Below are 20,593 nucleotides of genomic sequence, written 5' to 3'. Positions count from 1 at the left end.
ATTCCAACTTGTGCTTCTTCCAGCCCAGCGTTTCTCATGATGTACTCTGCATAGAAGTTAAATAAGCAGGGTGACAATATACAGCCTTGATGTACTCCTTTTCCTATTTGGAACCAGTCTGTTGTTCCATGTCCAGTTCTAACTGTTGCTTCCTGACCTGCATACAGATTTCTCAAGAGGCAGGTTAGATGGTCTGTTATTCCCATCTCTTCCAGAATTTTCCACAGTTCATTGTGATCCACACAGTCAAAGGCTTTGGCATAGGCAATAAAGCAGAAATAGATGTTTTTCTGGAATTCTCTTGCTTTTCCCATGATCCAGCGGATGTTGGCAAGTTGATCTCTGGTTCCTCTGCCTTTTCTAAAACCAGCTTGAACATCAGGGAGTTCACGGTTCACATACTGCTGAAGCCTGTCTTGGAGAATTTTGAGCATTACTTTACTAGCATGTGAGATGGGTGCAATTGTGTGGTAGTTTGAGCATTCTTTGGCATTGCCTTTCTTTGGGAGTGGAATAAAAACTGACCTTTTCCAGTCCTGTGGCCACTGCTGAGTTTTTGAAAATTGCTGAGTGCAGCAATTTCACAGCATCATCTTTCAGGATTTGAAACAGCTCAACTGGAATTCCATCACCTCCAGTAGCTTTGTTCGTAGTGATGCTTTCTAAGGCCCACTTACTTCACTTTCCAAGATGTCTGGCTCTAGATTAGTGATCACATCATCATGATTATCTGGGTCGTGAAGATCTTTTTTGTACAGTTTTTCCATGTATTCTGCCACCTCTGCTTAATATCTTCTGCTTCTGTTAGGTCCATACCATTTCTGTCCTATATTGTGCCCATCTTTGCAGGCAATGTTCCCTTGGTATCTCTAATTTTCTTGAAGAGATCTCTAGTCTTTCCATTCTGTTCTTTTCCTCTATTTCTTTGCATTGATCGCTGAAGAAGGCTTTCTTATCTCTTCTTGCTATTCTTTGGAACTCTGCATTCAGATGCTTATATCTTTACTTTTCTCCTTTGCTTTTTGCCTCTCTTCTTTTCACAGCTATTTGTAAGGCCTCCCCAGACAGCCATTTTCAGATTTGTAAATCTTGAAAACAGTAGTACAAACACTTCATTGTGTTTTCTTCAAGATTGTTTCAGTTTTTTTTTTTTTTTGAGATTCTTTATACATTTTAGAATCAGATTAGCAATTATATGTACAAAACCTGCTGGAATTTTTATTGAGGTTACCTTGAATATGTAGATAAATTTGGATAGAACTGACATCTTTATTATACTGAGTCCTCTAGTCCATGGCCACTGTATATTCCTCTATATGTTTACATATTCTTTTAATTTCATTCAATAATGTTTTGCCATTGTCTATGTACACATTCTTTACAGACTTCCAGTTTGATATGGTGTTTTTTTTTGCTTGTTTAATATTTTTAGTTATTTTACTTATTTGGCTGTGACAGGTCTTAATGGTGGCATACAATCTTCTACCTTCATTGTGGCATGTAGAATCTTTGGTTGTGGTATGTGGGATCTAGTTCCCTGACCAGGGATAGAACCCAGGCCCTCCCTGCATTGGGGGCACAGAGTCTTAGCCACAGGACCACCAAAGAATTCCTGATAGCTCGTGTTTTTTGATGTTATTGTAAATGTTGTCATTTTATTAAGTTTTATTTTCTAATTATATCTTGATAATATACAAAAAACCTTTTGTTTATTGGTCACATGTCCATTGATTTATGAAATTATTTTATAAATTGCAATAATTCTTCTGTAGGTCCTATATATACAATTGGATCATTAAATGTGAGAAATAACAGTTTTAAATTTTACTTTCCTATTTCTATATCTTCAACTTTTTCCTACCTTATTGCACTAGCTAAGATTTCCAGCATATCCTGAATAGAAGTAATGAGAGGAGAGATCCTTATTCTCATTCTTAAGAGGAAAGATTTCAATATCTGCCATAATTATGCCATATCGGTCATAATTATGATAATTATGATAATTAATTCTTCTATTCCAGATTTGCCACAGACTTTTATAATGACTGGATGTCAGATTTATGAAATGATAGTTCTTCTAATGAGAAGATCATATGATTGCCCTCCTCTATTTTAATGAGGCAAATTTCGCTGACTGATTCTCAAATGTTAAATAAACCTTGCATTCTTGAAAGACACAACTTGTTTACCATTGGACTTGATTTGTTAACAATTCATTTGGAATTTTTGCATGTGTTTTCTTTTTTTTTTATGAGTATTTTTTTTTAGTTTTTTATTTTTTTTTTAAATTTTAAAATCTTTAATTCTTACATGCATTCCCAAACATGAACCCCCTCCCACCTCCCTCCCCATAACATCTCTCTGGGTCATCTCCATGCACCAGCCCCAAGCATGTTGTATCCTGCGTCAGACATAGACTGGCGATTCAATTCTTACATGATACTATACATGTTAGAATGCCATTCTCCCAAATCATCCTACCCTCTCCCTCTCCCTCTGAGTCCAAAAGTCCATTATACACATCTATGTCTTTTTTCCTGTCTTGCATACAGGGTCGTCATTGCCATCTTCCTAAATTCCATATATATGTGTAAGTATAGTGTATTGGTGTTTTTCTTTCTGGCTTACTTCACTCTGTATAATCGGCTCCAGTTTCATCCATCTCACCAGAACTGACTCAAATCAATTCTTTTCAACGGCTAAGTAATACTCCATTGTGTATATGTACCACAGCTTTCTTATCCATTCATCTGCTGATGGACATCTAGGTTGTTTCCATGTCCTGGCTATTATAAAGAGTGCTGCGATGAACATTGGGGTACATGTGTCTCTTTCCATTCTGGTTTCCTTGGTGTGTATGCCCAGCAGTGGGATTGCTGGGTCATAAGGTAGTTCTATTTGCAATTTTTTAAGGAATCTCCACACTGTTCTCCATAGTGGCTGTACTAGTTTGCATTCCCACCAACAGTGTAGGAGGGTTCCCTTTTCTCCACACCCTCTCCAGCATTTATTGCTTGTAGATTTTTGGATCGCAGCCATTCTGACTGGTGTGAAGTGGTACCTCATTGTGGTTTTGATTTGCATTTCTCTAATAATGAGTGATGTTGAGCATCTTTTCATGTGTTTGTTAGCCATTCGTATGTCTTCTTTGGAGAAATGTCTATTTAGTTCTTTGGCCCATTTTTTGATTGGGTCGTTTATTTTTCTGGAATTGAGCTGCATAAGTTGCTTGTATATTTTTGAGATTAGTTGTTTGTCAGTTGCTTCATTTGCTATTATTTTCTCCCATTCAGAAGGCTGTCTTTTCACCTTGCTTATATTTTCCTTTGTTGTGCAGAAGCTTTTAATTTTAATTAGATCCCATTTGTTTATTTTTGCTTTTATTTCCAGACTGCATGTGTTTTCAAAAGGGAGAAATGTCAAGAATTTTCCTCTTATAATATCCTTGCTAGGTTTAAGTATGTTAATCTTTTTGTGAACTCAGGAAGTTCATACATCATTAGTTTTATTACTTTCTTATAAGCATGAAGATATGCTGGAAATCTCCTTGTGGAAAATATTTTGTTAATATTTAAAAATATTTTAATTATTTCAATTTCTTTGATATAGAGCTATTAGAACTTTCCAAATTTTGTCATTTTAACTAGCATGAAAATTTAGGTAAAATGTTGCTTATATTATCTTCTTATCTTTTAAATGCCTGTATAATCTTTAGCAATGACAGTCCCTTGGAGTGGAAGGAGATCAAACCAGTCAATCCTAAATGAGATCAACCCTGAATATTCACTGGAAGGACTGATGCTGAAGCTCCAGTACTTTGGCTACCTTATGTGAAGAGCCAACTCATAGGAAAAGACCGTGATGCTGGGAAAGACTAAAGGCAGGAGTAGAAGGGAACAACAGAAGATGAGATGGTTGGATGGTATCACTGACTCAATGAGTTTGAGCCAACTATGGGAGATGGTGAAGGACAAGGAAGCCTGGTATGTTGCAGACAGGGGTCCAAAAGAGTAAGACATGACTGAGCGCCTGAACAGTAACAGTTTATTACTGACCTTGTATTGTGTGCCATCTCTTTTTCTTAAACAGTCTTTCTATCAATTTTATTAGCCTTTCTAAAGAATTACCTCATATATTTCTTAATTTTCTCTGCTGGTTGTGTATTTTCTATTCCATTAATTTCTGCTCTTAGATTTTTATTTTCTTGCTTATCCTCCCTTTGAATGTAATTTGGTATTTAAAATTTTTATTTCTCTAATTTGGTCTCTGGCCCAGCAGTCTGGATGTCTTCTTCAAGCACATTAAACTGTGACAGCTAACTTGTAGAGTATGTAAAATCTCGGTCCTTTCACAGATCTTGACAATACCATTCCCTTATTATGCTTTCAATATTTGTAGAAATTTCAGTGATGTAACCTCATTTACTACTGATATTAGTAATTTTGTCTTCTTTTTTCACTGCTTAGTTTTGATAGTCATTTATCAACTTTTATTGACCTTCTAAATAATAGCTCAACCTTTTTTGTTTGGTTTTATTGGTTTCTGTTCCTGATTAGTGTTTTTTGTTTCTGTTTAATTTATGCTTAATTTTATACTTTTTACTAGTTTCTTAAGGTGGAATCTGAGGTCAGAGATATGGGACGTTTTGTTTAATGTTGTAAATCTCTCTGTAAACACTGCTTTAGCTTTATCCTACAAATTTTGATTTTTTTTGTGTGTGTGTTTTTATTTTCATTCCAGTCAAAATACTTTTAAAATTCCTTTTTGATTTTTATGGGTTGAGAACTGTGTTATTGAGTTTATACCTATTTGGGGATTTCTCTTACTGATTTCTAATTAATTCAATTATAATCAGAAGACATTTTGTATAATTTGAATTCTTTGAAACTAATTAGACTTCTTTATAGTCCAGAAATGGACTACTTTGTAAATATCCTTTGCATACTTAAAAGAAAAGCTTTCTGTTGTTCAATTATGTCAAGCTATTTGATAATATTGTTCAAGTCTTCTGTATTTTACTAACTTAGTCTTCTTGTTCTATCAATTATTAAGGGAGAGGTATTGAAATCTTCCACTGTAACTGTGGATTTCTCTGTTCATCCTTATAGATCTGTTGGTTTTTGTTTTATATATTTAGAATTTCTGTAACTAGTCACATGAATATTTAGGATATTTTTTTTCTCTTTAATTGACTCCTGTATCATTTTGAAATGACCTTCTTTCTTACTGGTCAATTCATTGCTCTGATCTCTATTTTATCTGATATTGACAAAGCCATTCCTCCTTGCTTTTTCATTTTTATTAGCATGGTGTATATTTTTTCCATCTTTTTGCTTTTAACCTATATCTATCTTTATATTCAAGATGTGTTTCTTGTAGGCATCATATAGTTGGCAACTTTATGATCTTTGCCTTTTCTTTGGGTTCTTATATTCAGTATCATAATTCACATGATTAGGTTTACATTTCCATTTAATGTGATAACTGATATAGCTGAGTTTAGGGCTACCATCTTGCTATTTATCCCATAAATCCTTTGTTCATTTTTTTCTGTCTTCTTTTGGATTCACTATTTTGATTTCATTTCTTAGCTAAGGACTTTTTAGAGTGTTTTTGGCAGTTGATTTAGTGTTAACAGTATACATCCTTAATCCAGTCTACCCTGAGTGATACTGTACCATTTCATGTACAGAAGTTTTTAGCAATATACTTCCAAATCTCCCTTTTTAGTCTCTGTGCTATTATTATCATATGTATGTGTGTGTCAAATTGTGTCCAACTCTGTGTGATCCTATGGACTATAGCCCACAAAGCTCCTCTGATCATGTGATTCTCCAGGCAAGAATACTGGAGTGGGTTGCCATGTCCTCCTCCAGGGGATCTTCCTGACTCAAGGATCAAACCCATGTTCTCTTATGTCTCCTGAACTGGCATGCAGGTTCTTAACCACTAGCGCCACCTGGGAAGCCCATTATTATCATACATTCTAATTTTTTAAAATGCTATAAGCCAAAAATACATTCTTTCTCTAAATAGTAGAATGTTAAAAAATTATTTTATATTGACTCATACCTTTACCCTTCTAGTGTTTTCATTCCTTTGCATAGTTCCAGATTTCCACTTTATATCATTTTCCTCTGCCTGAACATCTCCTTAACATTTCCTGTATTGGGGGTCTGCTCACAATGGATTTTTAAGCTTTTGTGTATCTGGACAAGTATTTATTTCACCAGCAGTTTAGAACAATATTGTCACTGGATGTAGAACTCTAGGTTGATCGTTTTTCTTTTGGTGCTCCATCTCTTCTGGTTTGCAATGTTTCTAGGGAGAACTCTATTTTCATTCTACCTTTGTTCCTCTGTGAGAAACAAAGATAATGCTTTTAATTCTATAGATGCTTTTAAGATTTCTCTTTATCACTAGTCTAGCAATTTGATTATACTGTATTACAGATTAGTTTTCTTTATGGTCTTACGTTTGGGTGAGTTTTGCTGAGTTTCTTGGATCTATAACTTTATAGTTTTCAGGAAATCTGGATAAAAATTTGCTACTATCTCTTCAAATACGTTCCCATCTCCTCCTTTTTTCTTTCAAGAAATCCAATTACATGTGTATTTGGCTACTTGAAAACATCCCACAGCTCACTGACTTATTTTAACTTCCTCCAGACAAGCAAGGAGTAGGAGCAAAATGCCTCAATCCAATCATGGTCTAGAAAATCATGGGGCTGGTTTTCAAACACTGTAAAAGCTAAGTGCACCTTTAATTCATTCTCACTATTAGTCTATAAGGCTAAGTGTACCATTCATTTACATTCCACTCCAGAATCCCAAAGACTAGGACCCTTACCTCTCTGGATTTCTGTACTTTAAATTGTTATGCTCTCAGCAGTGTAAGACTCTAAAAGTTCTGCTATGCTCTATGGATGCTCTTTGCACAGCATTTGAATTGTTTCCTTAGCACTGTCTGTGAAAAACTGCATATACCTGGAGTAGATGACTGTCACAGAATGTTAGGCTCACTTCTATACACCTATCTTCTTTCTTCAATTTCCATCTCCTCATCCTAGCACCAGTGGCATGCCCATACTCTAATTTTTGTTTTCTTCATATAGTCAAAGCTATGGTTGTTCCAGCAGTCATGTACAAATGTGAGAGTTGGACCATAAAGAAGGCTGAATACCAAAGAATTGATGCTTTCGAATTGTGGTGCTGGAGAAAAGTCTTGAGAGTCCCTTGGACTGTAAGGAGATCAAACCAGTCAGTCCTAAAGGAAATCAATCCTGAATATTCATTGGAAAGAGTGCTGATGAGGCTGAAACTCCAATATTTTGGCCACCTGATACAAACAGCCAACTCAATAGAAAAGACCCTGACTCTGGAAAAGATTCAGGGCAAGAGGAGACAGAGGTGACAGAGGATGAGATGGTTGGATGGCATCACTAACTCAATGGACATGAGTTTGAGCAAGCTCCAGGAGATAGTGAAGGGCAGGGAAGCCTGGAGTGCTTTAGACCATGGGTTTGCAAAGAGTTGTACACAACTTAGTGACAGAATAACAACAAAAGTCTTATGAATTTGCCAAAAATTCTATTGGCTTGTCTGCTTCTTAGGGACTGTCCTTTGCCTGCTTCTCAATTTCTTGACTTGTACTTCCTAAAACAAATACTCCAGGAGAGAGGTAGCACATATGCTTAGGCTTACTTCAAAAATACTGGGCTCACATCTCTCTAGGATCATGGCCTCTTTAAGTATTGACTGCCTTGGAAGATCTCCAAAGCCTTCAAATGAGTTTTTAAAATTTATCCACTTTTTTATTTGTTCCTGATTAGAGCATCTTCTGTTATAAGATACTCCATCAGAGCTAGAAACAGATGTGATAGAATGATTATTTTTTGATGAAGTATTTTTTACACTAGAAAGATACATAATTGTCAAATTTATGCTTTATTGTTTAACATCCTCAAAGTACAAATTTCCACTGTTTTGAAAAGAGAATATTTTTGAGTTTACTTTATATCCAGGGGATTTCAAAAGTATCACAACTGCTTTCAGGATCCAAATTGTGTTCAATAGGGTTTCTCTAGTTAAGTGTAAGAGCTCCTTAAAGAAACTATTATAATAAAGTATCTATCATTATCTCTTTCTCTATTTATGTCTCTGCACACACATACAAAATCAGCATCTCAAGCCTCCAGTCACAGTGCTATATTAGGAACTGGGAATCTGTGGCAAAGAACAAAGTGAAAGTGAAAGTGAAGTTGCTCAGTCGTGTCCGACTCTTTGCGACCCATGAACTGTAGCCCACCAAGCTCCTCCGTCCATGGGATTCTCCAGGCAAGAATACTGGAGTGGGTTGCCATTTCCTTCTCCAGGGGATCTTCCCAACCCAGGGATCGAACCCAGGTCTCCCACACTGCAGGCAAACGCTTTAATCTTTGCACCACCAGGGAAGCCCTTGAATACAAGACTCCAAGTACTAACATCAAAGATTTCAAGGGAGGAAAGGAAGCCAGGTTGAAAGAAGAAGAGGGAGGAGGCGGGAGGGAGGGGCGAAAGGGGTGGCCTTACAGTCGTCTCCTACCACCTACAGATACCCAGACATTATGGGACTTTTCCCTGGGCCTCAAAAAGGGAGGACTGGAACTCGGCCCTACCAGAAATCAGATCAGACCAGAACCAGAATTCGAGTTCTCTGCCAAGAGGAGGTGATCAGTCTCCAATCCTCAGCTCAGGCTGAGGGCCCTTCGACCAGATTCCTGCGTTCAGGACCGGGGGACTAGAAAAACAGGGAAGGACAGGAAGGGTTAAGGAGAGGAAAGAGAGAGGGGGAAGGGGAGGTTTCCATTATCTATATACACAAAAAACTCACTGGAAACTTTATTTAAAATAGTAATTAAGTTTCTTCTTGTTTCTGGTGAATAAAAGCATTACATTCTTAAATCATTGTCTTCATTTTGAGGTAACAAAAATTGAAATGTACAAATTATATAAAATGCTTATTCTATGAAGTCACTCTTGTTTTAATTTACGTCCCTCACCCTTTAACTCATTTTATAATTTTGAAATGGCAAGTGGAGCTTATGTTACCACAAACATTTCCTTTAATCTGAAAAATGTGTTTTTTGAAAAGCCACTCAACGCAAATAAAGCTCTAAGTAAAGCTTCTTTTTCTAAATCAGTTTAAATTAGCTATATTTTTTTGGAGCCTTGAAAAAAATGAGAGATACAGCACTGAGTTTCGTTAGTTTTATATATATACATATATATATGTATATATTCTTCTCTTTCTGAAGAGAAGAAAGGAAGTCAGGCCAACAGTGATTTAAATGACTTTAAAACAAATCTTTCCTCTTTCTGTCTTTTGTTTTTAGTGGTTTATTGGCTGTTGGAGTCCCTTCTAGTATGTAAAATTAATTTGTGCAAAGGCATTGATTTAATGTATTTGTGATTTGTGTAAAGGCACTATGCATTTGCTGTGAAAATTTAAGTGAGCTTTTGTGGTTATACCATAAAGCTAATAAAGCAATCCACGTATTTTAGCCATGTTTTAATTAAAGGTGACTATCTTAAACTGACTTAATTCCAAATGTCTGGGCTTATTTTAACTTAATGGCTCTATGTCTAAGCAATAATCTAATTTTAAACTTTTTGTTTATTCTAAGTAAAGTCAAACAATATGTGTATTTGTTAAGAATAATCTTTGGGCAATACTTGAGATGATGTATTCCATTAGAAATGATTTGGGAAATCTCTTTTGAATAACCAATTTAAACTGTCTCCCCTTATGATCTGTAGAAAAAAGGGATAAAATTAAATATTTCTTCTATTCAAAATTAACTGCTGAATGTTAAATATTTTCCACATCTATCTACTTTGGATTTATTAAAGTAAGTTTCAAAAGTGGGGCCTCTCTCTTCCAAATTCTTAGAGCATTTTAACCATAAAAGGCTTAAAAATATTTCCCAATCCCATGGGCAGTAATCTGATATTCAGGAATTCTTTTTTAAGGGAATAAATGGAGTATAAATAAGCTTTTAAAATTAGAACTTTATGTGTGATCCACCATAGAAAACATTGTTTCAGTGCTTATAATGTGCCATGTACTTGAGATATAAAAAGGGAAACAGAAAGCGAAATAAAATTTATGTAGTACTCCCTACTCCTTATTTTCCCAATATTTAAGCATTTTCTCCTTTGTTTCTTATAGTACTCCGACAAGAATAAGAGGTGTTCTCTCAGTTTTAAAGATGAGGGACCCACAGCTCCATAGAGTTATGTAATTCGTCCATGGTTCTAAAGGCAGCAGATGGAGACTAAATTTTAACACGGGTAGAGAAATGGAAAGGAAGGTAAATAATAAACTGACCACTTCTGTTTCATTATCAAAAGAACACACTCATTCATTCACTCGCTTACAAAGCTGGTGTCTCATGTGTTTTTGTCTATACGAGCACTGGGGATATAAAATGAGATCAGTACTCAAGTCACACTTTCAAGTCCTGAATATGGAGTGAACATACTCCCATCAATATATTCAGCCTGCTCAGCCTCTACTGTCTCATTTTTTGTTTCATCCTCTTTTGTCTGATACCTTTAAAGTCAACTCAACCATTTTCTTCATTGTTGCATCCCTATTTCCCCCAACCCCTGCCAATCGGTTATCTGGACAATAAGTTATCACACACATATGTGGACAGCTCAGTTCAGAATCCCATTTTGAGGGTCTTTTTCCTGAGGCCACTCCTGTTATCGATTACTATACAGTCCAGGTTCTGTGACAAAAAGGCACACTGAAGCTTGGTAACTGAGGAGGGCTTAAAAAGGTGGTTATTTACCAAAAAGCAGGCTGCTTTAGGGGGAAGCAACAAGGATGGTTTGGCACCCTGTTCTCATCCCAGCGTCAAGCTGGGAGGAAAGGGAGCAGTTTCCAGAATACAGAGAGAAGAGTTATGTAGATAAGGCAGGAAGTCTAGCCTTCTGTAAAGGCCACACTCAATATGCAGTGACCCTACAGGGAGGGGAGCTGAGAGTAGAAACACACAGCCTCTCTCTTCAACCACCCATGTCCACACAGTGGCCTACCTAGAAGTCAGAAGGTAAGAAGCTATTGATGATTTCCAAAAACATTGGTTTTCTGAGACACAGAGAAGGGTAGAAAAGGGTAGAAAGTGGATCTGGAGAAGCCAACAGAAAACATCACGCAATAGGCCAAATATTTAATGTAGGATTGTTTATGGTATTTAAAATATATTTAGGAAATAGCTATGTTTAATTATAATTGTTTTTATCTAGATAACTGATTATGTTGAATAGGTGACTACATTCATTTTATGAAAATGGTATAATTAAATATTCAGAACTTCAGCCAGAGTTTATCTTAAGTAACATCTCAAGTTTTGAAAAATTTACATTTATATCAGAGTTATGCTCATTTACATTTAATCATCACATTACTTCAAAACATTCAATATTTAACAAAAATAATGGAGTACTTTCACTTTTCTTTTCTCCATTTTGACTGTAACTTAATATACAGTACTGTACTTAATGTCCATTTTTATAAACTACATAAGCCAAAGGCACATATTTGGTTAACGATATTTATGAAATGAAAATGAACATCATGGTGCCTCTGGGTATAAAGCATAAAGAATGTAAAAGAACTGTAAAAGTGATAACTAATTTAAAATAACTTTGTTATAATATTATTTCTATTATCTTTTTTCAGTGCGTGTTTGGAAGGTACTATAGTTAAACTATGTCCTACTTTGTTTCTGTTTAATTGCTTGAACATCTGTAGGTAACCAATATTATGACATCCTGCTTAACTTAAAAGTGGCCTAAACTGTCTCATTCAAGGCTTTCTTTGGTGATCCTAGGCATTAAATCAAAGCCTCTGCAGAGGAAGTTTGGGACAGTCTTTAAGCATGTGGACCTTAGTCCTCAGGTTTCATGGTTAAAAAGTTGTCTCCCTCCTTTGGTTGTTGTGAAAATTGTTGACTTAAAGTTTGTAGACAGTTCCTAGTGTATACTAAATGTTCAACTAGCTTAACTTCCCTTCTCCCTAAACGTTTGCTCAGTTAACATCTATTATTCCATGTATCCACCCCAAAAAGATAACTAGGCTCAGAGAAGCCTTCTCTGACCCACTAATCCTCAGATTAGAAAGCACTCTCTAATCTCCTTCTTTACAATACTCTGTAGTTTTCCTTTACAGTACTTGGCCTGTGTGCGCATGCGTGCTGTTATGTCTGACTCTGCGACCGGATGGACTATAGCCTGCCAAGGTTCTCTGTCTATGGGATTCTCCAGGCAAGAATACTGTAGTGGGTGGTCATTTCCTCTTCCAGGGCGTCTCAACCCAGGGATCGAACCTGTGTCTCCTGCATTGGCAGTGGATTCTTTACTACCGAGCTATCTGGGAAGCCCTATATTCTAGTGAGTTTATTAATGTCCATTTCTCTCACTAGATTCTTTAGCATTATGAACAACTGTGCTTATTTTGCTGGCACATACTGATACTAAAAGTAATATTTTATAAACATATGGACAGTAAGTTCCCAGAGTACTTAGTGTGGTAGGCACTCTGCACTTGCTTAATAAATATCTTGATTATTAAAGGAGACAATAGAGAGCAACCTGAAGATTATAGGTAACATCTACAACTGGAAATGCATTTAGAAGACAGTGATCTGGAACCTATAATTTGTTCCTTAGGAGATGAGCTTAAACTGCAAGGCAGCTTTGCCCATGTGGAGCTGAAATGCACATCTAGTCCTATTCCTGAGCCAAAGAGAGCATTGAGCCAATATCTCCCAGTGAACTTGTACAGTTATCAGTAATAAGCCTTGCTTATAAAAAAGGCTTAGCTTCACATACTTATAACATGTCTCTCTAGATTGCTAGTTTGAGTTATTAAAAAAAGTAGTTTCTTAAATAAATTAAGTAAAGATTTTCATTGTTTAAGTAGAGCAAAATTATCTGTATTCATTTGTTAGCAGCATGCATCATTTCTTTCCCATTTAGAATACTTGATCTCTTTAGCTGAAAGCCTGTAATTCTTTAAGTTACTGTGTGTTGAATTAGGATAGAAAAACATTTTCTGAATAATGGAGACTTCTCTGTCAGTTCTTCCTCTTCTTAAAGTGTGTGTGTGTGTGTGTGTGTGTGTGTATGTGTGTGTGTGTATTTCCCCACAAGCACTGGCACATTTATATGATTCTGTGTATACTGAGCACGCAAATCCTGGAGTAAAGTTGCTTCCCCATCTAAATTCTGATTAGTCTAAAAGCCAAGCTCTGGGAGGTATGAAACTCCATACTCATCACTTAAACCTGCCACATTTGCTATGGTCATTAGTACTTCAAGCCAAGAGAAGAAATAAGCAACTAAAAAAACACACACAAAAAAACAAAAAAACTCACTCTACTTCATCTATCCTTATATTATTTCCTTGATCAAACACAGAGCTAGTTTGCCACAGAAAACTTTGGTTTTTTCCCTCTTCACTCCTATAGTCAATGGTGCTGATGCAGCTGCATAATTTGCATAGAAAGTTGCTCCCTTCTGTAGTCAGAATACCAATAAGGTGGCCTCTTTCTAAGCATGTTTATTCTCTCTTGATTGACTCTTCACTTGCATGCTTTTCTGCACAATGCATACTCACTTGCATATTCTCAGCCATCTGTCAAACACTCACCAAGCCTTTAAGGCTGGCCTCATAATCAAACTTGAACACTGAGGAAAGGTTGGTATGTGGCCCAATATTATAGAACTGTGACCAGAATCATCTTTTCAAGAAAGTAATCAATAAAAATATATCATCCTACAGTACTGGTTGACTTCCATTTGATTGCATAAATTTATTAACAGTTAAGCCTGCATTCACCAAGATACAGCTAGCTCTATATTTATAGTAAATGACTTCCTAGTTATAAACAACCATAGTTTCTATCCACACCAACTGTAGCAATCCAACATGATTTTCAGTCTGTAGAACAGAATCTGTTTTGTCATTCTATTAGTTATGCTACCTAGAACAAGACAGGCTTATCATAAATTTGGGACTTCACTACCAATGAGAATATTTAGAAGTATATTTAAGGGAAGAATAGGATAAAATAGTTTGAATTGGAACTGTCCTATAAAATTCTATAAAAATCCAGGATAGATGGTCACATCCCTATAGATGTCCTGGCTCAATTTTACATTTTATACTTTAAACAACTTTACAAAATCTGTTTCAAAAATCGTACAGTTAAATTTAAAATATATTCAATGAAAATATAATTTACTACTTCTCAATTCATTCAATAAAATTCATTACGTGTCTTTTGCTTGCAGGAGCTTCCATTACTGGGTATGTCATTCATTATTGAGAAAGTAACTGCATACTCCTAGACAAGATCCTCCCCAGAAGAGCCAGCCAATAGTCTTTCGTCTGCCATATGCTTTTTTTTTTCTTTTTAATCCTGTCAGACCTTCAGATTTGAAGACAGCTGTTATATCTTTCTTCAGTTTTTCTTCTTCAGAGACCTCTGAAAAATCCAGGTTATTTTCTTCTAACACATTTTGATTTGAATATATCCCTTTTCAAATGTACATTACTGAACCCTGTATGGTCTATTTTAGACATGTCTGGACATCTTAGTGAATAATGAAAAGATGACTTTTCTTTAAACCAGAAGCTAGATTATTAATGGATTCTGCTGTAATCACAGAATTGAGATATGTTGATTTTTCTTAAGACTCTATTCATTCCCTCTCTTCTTGCCATCTATTGGCCAGATAAGTATCTGAAACTACACAGTACATCCCATAGCTGGTGTCCTTGTTTTCTAGGTCTTATTGTGATCATCCTGGACATTTTGGTGATTTATAGAACTCATGAATAATAAGATGCTATCGAAGTAACAATTAAATCTTCATTGGCAATAGACCCTTTTGCTTTAGGGAAAAAGAACACTGCCTAATCACATAAACATGAAATGCATCTCTTCAAAATAAAAGACATTTTCATAATGTTATGCAATCTTTTAAAGTTAAGTAAGCAAGAAAAAAGAAATACTGCTGGATAAGGAAAATAAACGGAAATCGAATAAATCTTTGCTAATTTAAGTCTTTACTCAGAAAACAGCTGTGTGTTGAAGTACATGCTGATTATAAAAAATAAATTCAGGACATATAGACAAGTGTAAAGAGCAAGTAAAAATTATCTGGTATACTATCAACATCAAATAACTACTGCTAACAATTTGAAATATGTCCTTCAGGACCTGTTCTTTATATAGCTACATAAATAAGGATATAAAATTATAAATCACAATCACAATAGATACATTTGGTAGTCTGTTTTTTTTTACTTCCTTAACATAATGTGAATAATTTTTCATCATAAGTACAACACTACATGAGTACTTTTAATGATGACAAATAATAGAGACATCACAGATTTGAACATTTTCTTCTAATAGATGTTCAGGTGTTTCACAGTTTGAGGGTTTTTTTTTTTCCTATCATAAACAAATACATGCACTGATAGATCTGTCTAGTGTCTGATTATCATTTTGGAATAAACTCAAAGAAGAATAACTGTTAGCTCAATAGGTGAACACATTTTAAAATTTGATAAATCTTGCCAAAGTTCTCTCTGGAAAGTTTACCAGTTTACACTCCTACCATCAGTGTATGTGAGTGCCAGTTTAAGATACTCTTAAGATAAGGTGCTATCACTTTAATTTTTGAGAATCTGATAATTTTAATTTGCATTTCTTTGAGTTCTACAAAGGGTGAAACTGCATAAGTTTATTGGATATTTATATATCTTCTCTTCTAAATATGCTTTACTATTTTTTCCACTAGTATTGTTACCTTTTGTTCATTGATTTGTAAGAAATCATTACATTCCACATTAATACTATTATGCCTTTGTTCTACCCATACTGTTTTATTTTTAGAGTGTTTGATTTTTGTCTATGGTGTTCCCCTCCCCAAACAGAATTTTAAAATTTTGATGTCATCTAAAATATTATTGGTCTCTGATGTCTTAAGAGTCTCAACGTATAATGGGAATTCCCATTATAAATTAAACATTCCCAGGGTGGTCCATACAAAGAGGTTCTCCATGATTAAAACAACTCATATAAGCATATTTTCTTCTAATACTGACTTTTAATTTCCTGGTAATGGGTTTAACGATTGATATCTTAATAGGTTGATTTAGATTTTTCAGTCTGTGCACAAAAATAATATTCTCCAAATAAAATATTTTGGAATTAGTCAATGAAATAAACTTTTCCTTCCTTTACATTAATTGATTTAGTGAACAACTACTGAATGCTGTGCTGTGCTTAGTCGTCCAGTTGTGTCTGACTCTTTGCCACCCCATGGACATCCATGTGGATTCTCCAGGCAAGAATACTGGAATGGGTTGACATGCCCTCCTCCAGGGAATCTTTCCAACCCAGGGATGGAACCCAGATCTCCCACACTGCCGGGAAGGATTCTCTACCCTCCGAGCCACCAGGGAAGTATGTGAATATATATAGGTTCTCTACTGAAGAAAATAAGAAAAAAATATCAGTTATCCTAATCCCCCAGAGCTACATAGTTTCAAGTGATACAACTCTATACTTAGAAAATATTTAATTCTAAGGAAATCAAAAGTAAAAATGCCAGAGAAAGTCAGTCTCCCCTCACCCCTTCCTTTTTCTTCGGTGTTTAAAAGAAGCATCCCTCAAACAGCTATGGGGGAATAATTAGATTTGAATTGGCATAGAAAAGGTTGAAGAGCATTTCAAGCAGCAGGAAAAGCTTATGTCAAGGCAAAAGTAAGTAGGAACCCTGTAATTATGAAAAGACCAACCTAGTTCATCAGAGAACTGGTTACAGAGGAACTGAGATTAATGTTAGTGGGCCAACAGATGGAAAGACTTGAGTAACAGGTTCAAGAGTTTAGGTGCCATATGATTGGTGACGGAAACCATCTTTAAATTATGCTCCTGCCATTTATCAATTATTTTATACTGGAGACAGATCCCCTACATTTCTCTCAAAAGACTGATATTTAGGGCAGGATGATTATTTTCCTGTGCTTTGTGGAAAAAGAACAAGAAGTTTGATAAATTGTATTCTCAAGCATCAACCATTTTCTTTAAATGATAGATTCTAAAGTCAGTCACACATGCCAGGTAGAGCAGATAGAGTTATTTTAACACAACAATTTCTGATTGATTTTCTTTAGCAATACCCAATGAGAGTAGGTCAAACTACAAATTATGTCCTGTATGATTTTCCCGTCCAGCAGTTTGCTAATAGGATCATCCAACAAGGGGGAAAAAAAAGCCTTTTTCAAGATTAAAAACATCATCTGGATAAGTTTAGATTATTTTGATAGGTACATCTCAAGGGTAAACTAAAGAGAAAAAAGATATCTTTATAGCTACGCTTCAGTTGCCACACTCTGTTCCAAAATACGATCAGACATGCAATGCTGTTTCTGCTTTTTGTTTTTCCTTAAAAGGCTGAGCGTTTACATAAGTGTCATATTTTGTTTATTAAGGACACCATAACTTTATAGTTTAAAAAAAGAAAATAAATTCATATTTCTATCTGGTTATTTTTCTCCGCCAAAAGCTAACATTTTAAGTACAGTGTCATTAACACCCATAATCTGTGTGGGTTTTGAAATAAGGAAGAAAAAAGTGTTTTATTTATTTTGTTTTTGATTTAGGAATAAGTGTTCAGAACATAAAATTATATACAATTGACATCACTGACTTTAGAGAGGTCTGAATTTTCTATATTTGCTGACTATAAGTGGTATTATTTTAGGTTTTGAAAGGCTGCCAAAATATGACTCTAGGCAAGGTAACCACTTAGGCATATTTATCATTCTCTTTAAATATCTTTGTAAGTATGTCATATTTATAATAATCAGATTCTGCCACAGTACCACTTGTGAAAACAGGGCCTCCACTTTCAGCTGTGCAGGCTGCGTAATGCACAACTCCACTAATCACATAGATCGTGATGTGAACGGTGCCCTCTGGAGTTGTGCAAAGGGAGAGTGTGTGAAAATGTCCATAAACTTACAGTCTGAACATTAAGCATTTTCGCTTAAATAGTTAAGAGATAAAATTATACCTATTACATGTGTAAATTAGGGAAACTATTAAAGCAGACTTAATCTTTTTTATATTTAAATACAAATATGTATATGTGTGTGCATCTGTTTAAATACACACACACACACACACACACATATATGTATAATATAACCTTTGAAAATACACATGATCCAAGACTTGATGTGTTGAAACTCTGGTGAAATTAAACTGAATAAATATTTTTAAAATGTGTTATGTATACATAATTCATGATATCAATTTTAATTTCTTAGGGAAAATTTGGGATGTTATAGCACAGCACCAGATTTTTAATCTATAAATGACTTTTCAGTTAAACCAAGTTTATACTTAAATTTAAAATATGTCAGTAACACACTTGTAAAGTATCTAAAAATTTTATGGATCAAGAGTTCACCTATGTTTTTTCTATTCAGTTTTTCATTTTGTAAACACCCAGATGATAATTCTCTGTCAATATATTAATACGGAAGCATGCTTATATGCCTGCATTTAATTTACAAAATGCGCCTCACTACTTCTTGGGAATGAACTAGGGAACAATTTAATTATTGTACAAGTAATACATGAAGACATTCACACTGTAGAAGGTTACCATAAATCTGAAATACACAGAATAAAATGTCCCTCTTCAAACCCTATCAAACTCCTACTTTCACTCAGTTGCCCAAAGGTCTGCCATGTTAAAGTTTAGTATAAATCTTCTAGCCTTTCAAGTCTTTACCATCATTTAAATGTATATACATGTCTATATATTTTCATGTTTATCTGCCTTTAAAAATAAGTGGAAACACTATTCACATTGTTCTACCGTTCTTCTTCCTTTAAGCATGTTCGAGATCCTAACATAACCATACATGTGGATCTGCTGGACTCCTTCAAAAGACTGGTTAGTTTTCCACAGTGTGATTATACTTCATTTTATTTAGTCATTTCCCTTCTTTTTCACTTTCTGAAATTATTAGCTGTTATAAACCATACTTTGATGTATATTCATGAATAAACATCTTTATATAACATGAGTATGTCCAAATGAAAGATACTTATAAATTAGAATTTGGTGGACATAGGATATTTACATTTGATTTTTCCAATCTACTCTCCGAAGTGGCTTTAAAAATTTAAAAACTTCTCAACAATCCCCTGCCATAGAGCTTTGTTTTCTTGCATCTTCCTTAATACTGGCTATTAATCAACCTTTTTGATATTAGCCAATATTATAGTTGAAAATAGTTTTTCTTATTTGCACTTCCTTTATAAATAGTGAGGTTAAATATATTTGTATCTTATCAGTAAAATATACAGCCTGTTCAAATTCTTTGCAATGCTTCTGTTTCTTGTTTGTCTTTTACTTATTTCCTCTGTGCTTACTATTTATGCATAAAATAATTTTGACCTTTAACATTGTTTGCAAAAATTTTCAAGTGCCTTTTTAAAAACATTTTTCTTTGTAGTATCTTCCTTAAACCTTAAAAAAAAATAGGCAGTTAATCCTAGAACTAAATTTAATCTCAAAATTAAAAACTACTTTCCTCCATACTTTTCTCGTGTTTTCATATGAGAGATTTTAAATTTAGCACTTTTTAATCCAATGGATTTTTATTATTCCATTTTCTCTTCTACTAGCTTAACATTATTTATCCAAAGCTTATCCTAGAGATGCAGTTCAGTTCAGTTCAGTTGAGTCGCTCAGTTGTGTCTGACTCTTTGCGACCGCATGAATCACAGCACACCAGGCCTCCCTGTCCATCACCAACTCCCGGAGTTCACTCAAACTCATGTCCATTGAGTTGGTGATGCCATCCAGCCATCTCATCCTCTGTCGTCCCCTTCTCCTCCTGCCCCTAATCCCTCCCAGCATCAGGGTCTTTTCCAATGAGTCAACTCTTCGCATGAGGTGGCCAAAGTATTGGAGTTTCAGCTTTAGCATCAGTCCTCCCAATGAACACCCAGGACTGATCTCCTTTAGGATGGACTGGTTGGATCTCCTTGCAGTCCAAGGGACTCTCAAGAGTCTTCTCCAATACCACAGTCCAAAAGCATCAATTCTTCGGCACTCAGCCTTCTTCACAGTCCAACTCTCACATCCATACATGACCACTGGAAAAACATTGATGAGACAGACCTTTGTTGGCAAAGTAATATCTCTATTTTTCAATATTATGCATCCTCAAATTATTAAATATTTATAAATCGATACTTTGACTCTTCTCAAAAAATGTGAGAAACAATACATTAACTCATTTACCTTCTTTTCAGTTTATAAGGTGCTTAGTCACACAGTCATGTCTGACTCTTTGTGACCCCATGAACAGTAGCCCACCAGGCTTCTCTGTCCATGGGATTCTCCAGGCAAGAATACTGGAGTAGGTTGCCATTTCCTTCTCCAAACTAATTTACCATCCTTTCAATATATAAAGTATTATCAGTTTATTTGGGGTTCCC

The 20,593-nt window shown here is 35.2% G+C and overlaps 1 protein-coding gene across 7 annotated transcripts in view; it reads right to left on the bottom strand.

Moving 5' to 3' along the window:
• Positions 1–20,593, bottom strand: part of CABCOCO1 (ciliary associated calcium binding coiled-coil 1) — a 160,992-nt gene that overhangs the window by 62,720 nt on the left and 77,679 nt on the right. Inside the window, exon 6 of one of the 7 annotated variants that reach the window (XM_042241194.2) lies at positions 4,706–14,539. The exons of 5 other annotated variants lie outside the window; for them this stretch is intronic. In XM_042241194.2, the coding sequence (XP_042097128.1) occupies positions 14,516–14,539 (24 nt within the window). In that variant the 3' untranslated portion in view covers positions 4,706–14,515. Of the gene's footprint in view, positions 1–4,705; positions 20,249–20,593 lie in introns of those variants that run through there. One more of the 7 variants, XM_042241193.2, reaches the window with a different exon arrangement.

This window comes from Ovis aries, chromosome 25, assembly GCF_016772045.2.
Source record: "Ovis aries strain OAR_USU_Benz2616 breed Rambouillet chromosome 25, ARS-UI_Ramb_v3.0, whole genome shotgun sequence".
In the NCBI taxonomy this organism is placed as follows: Eukaryota; Metazoa; Chordata; class Mammalia; order Artiodactyla; family Bovidae; genus Ovis; species Ovis aries.
This window is presented reverse-complemented; position numbering and strand designations above follow the sequence as displayed.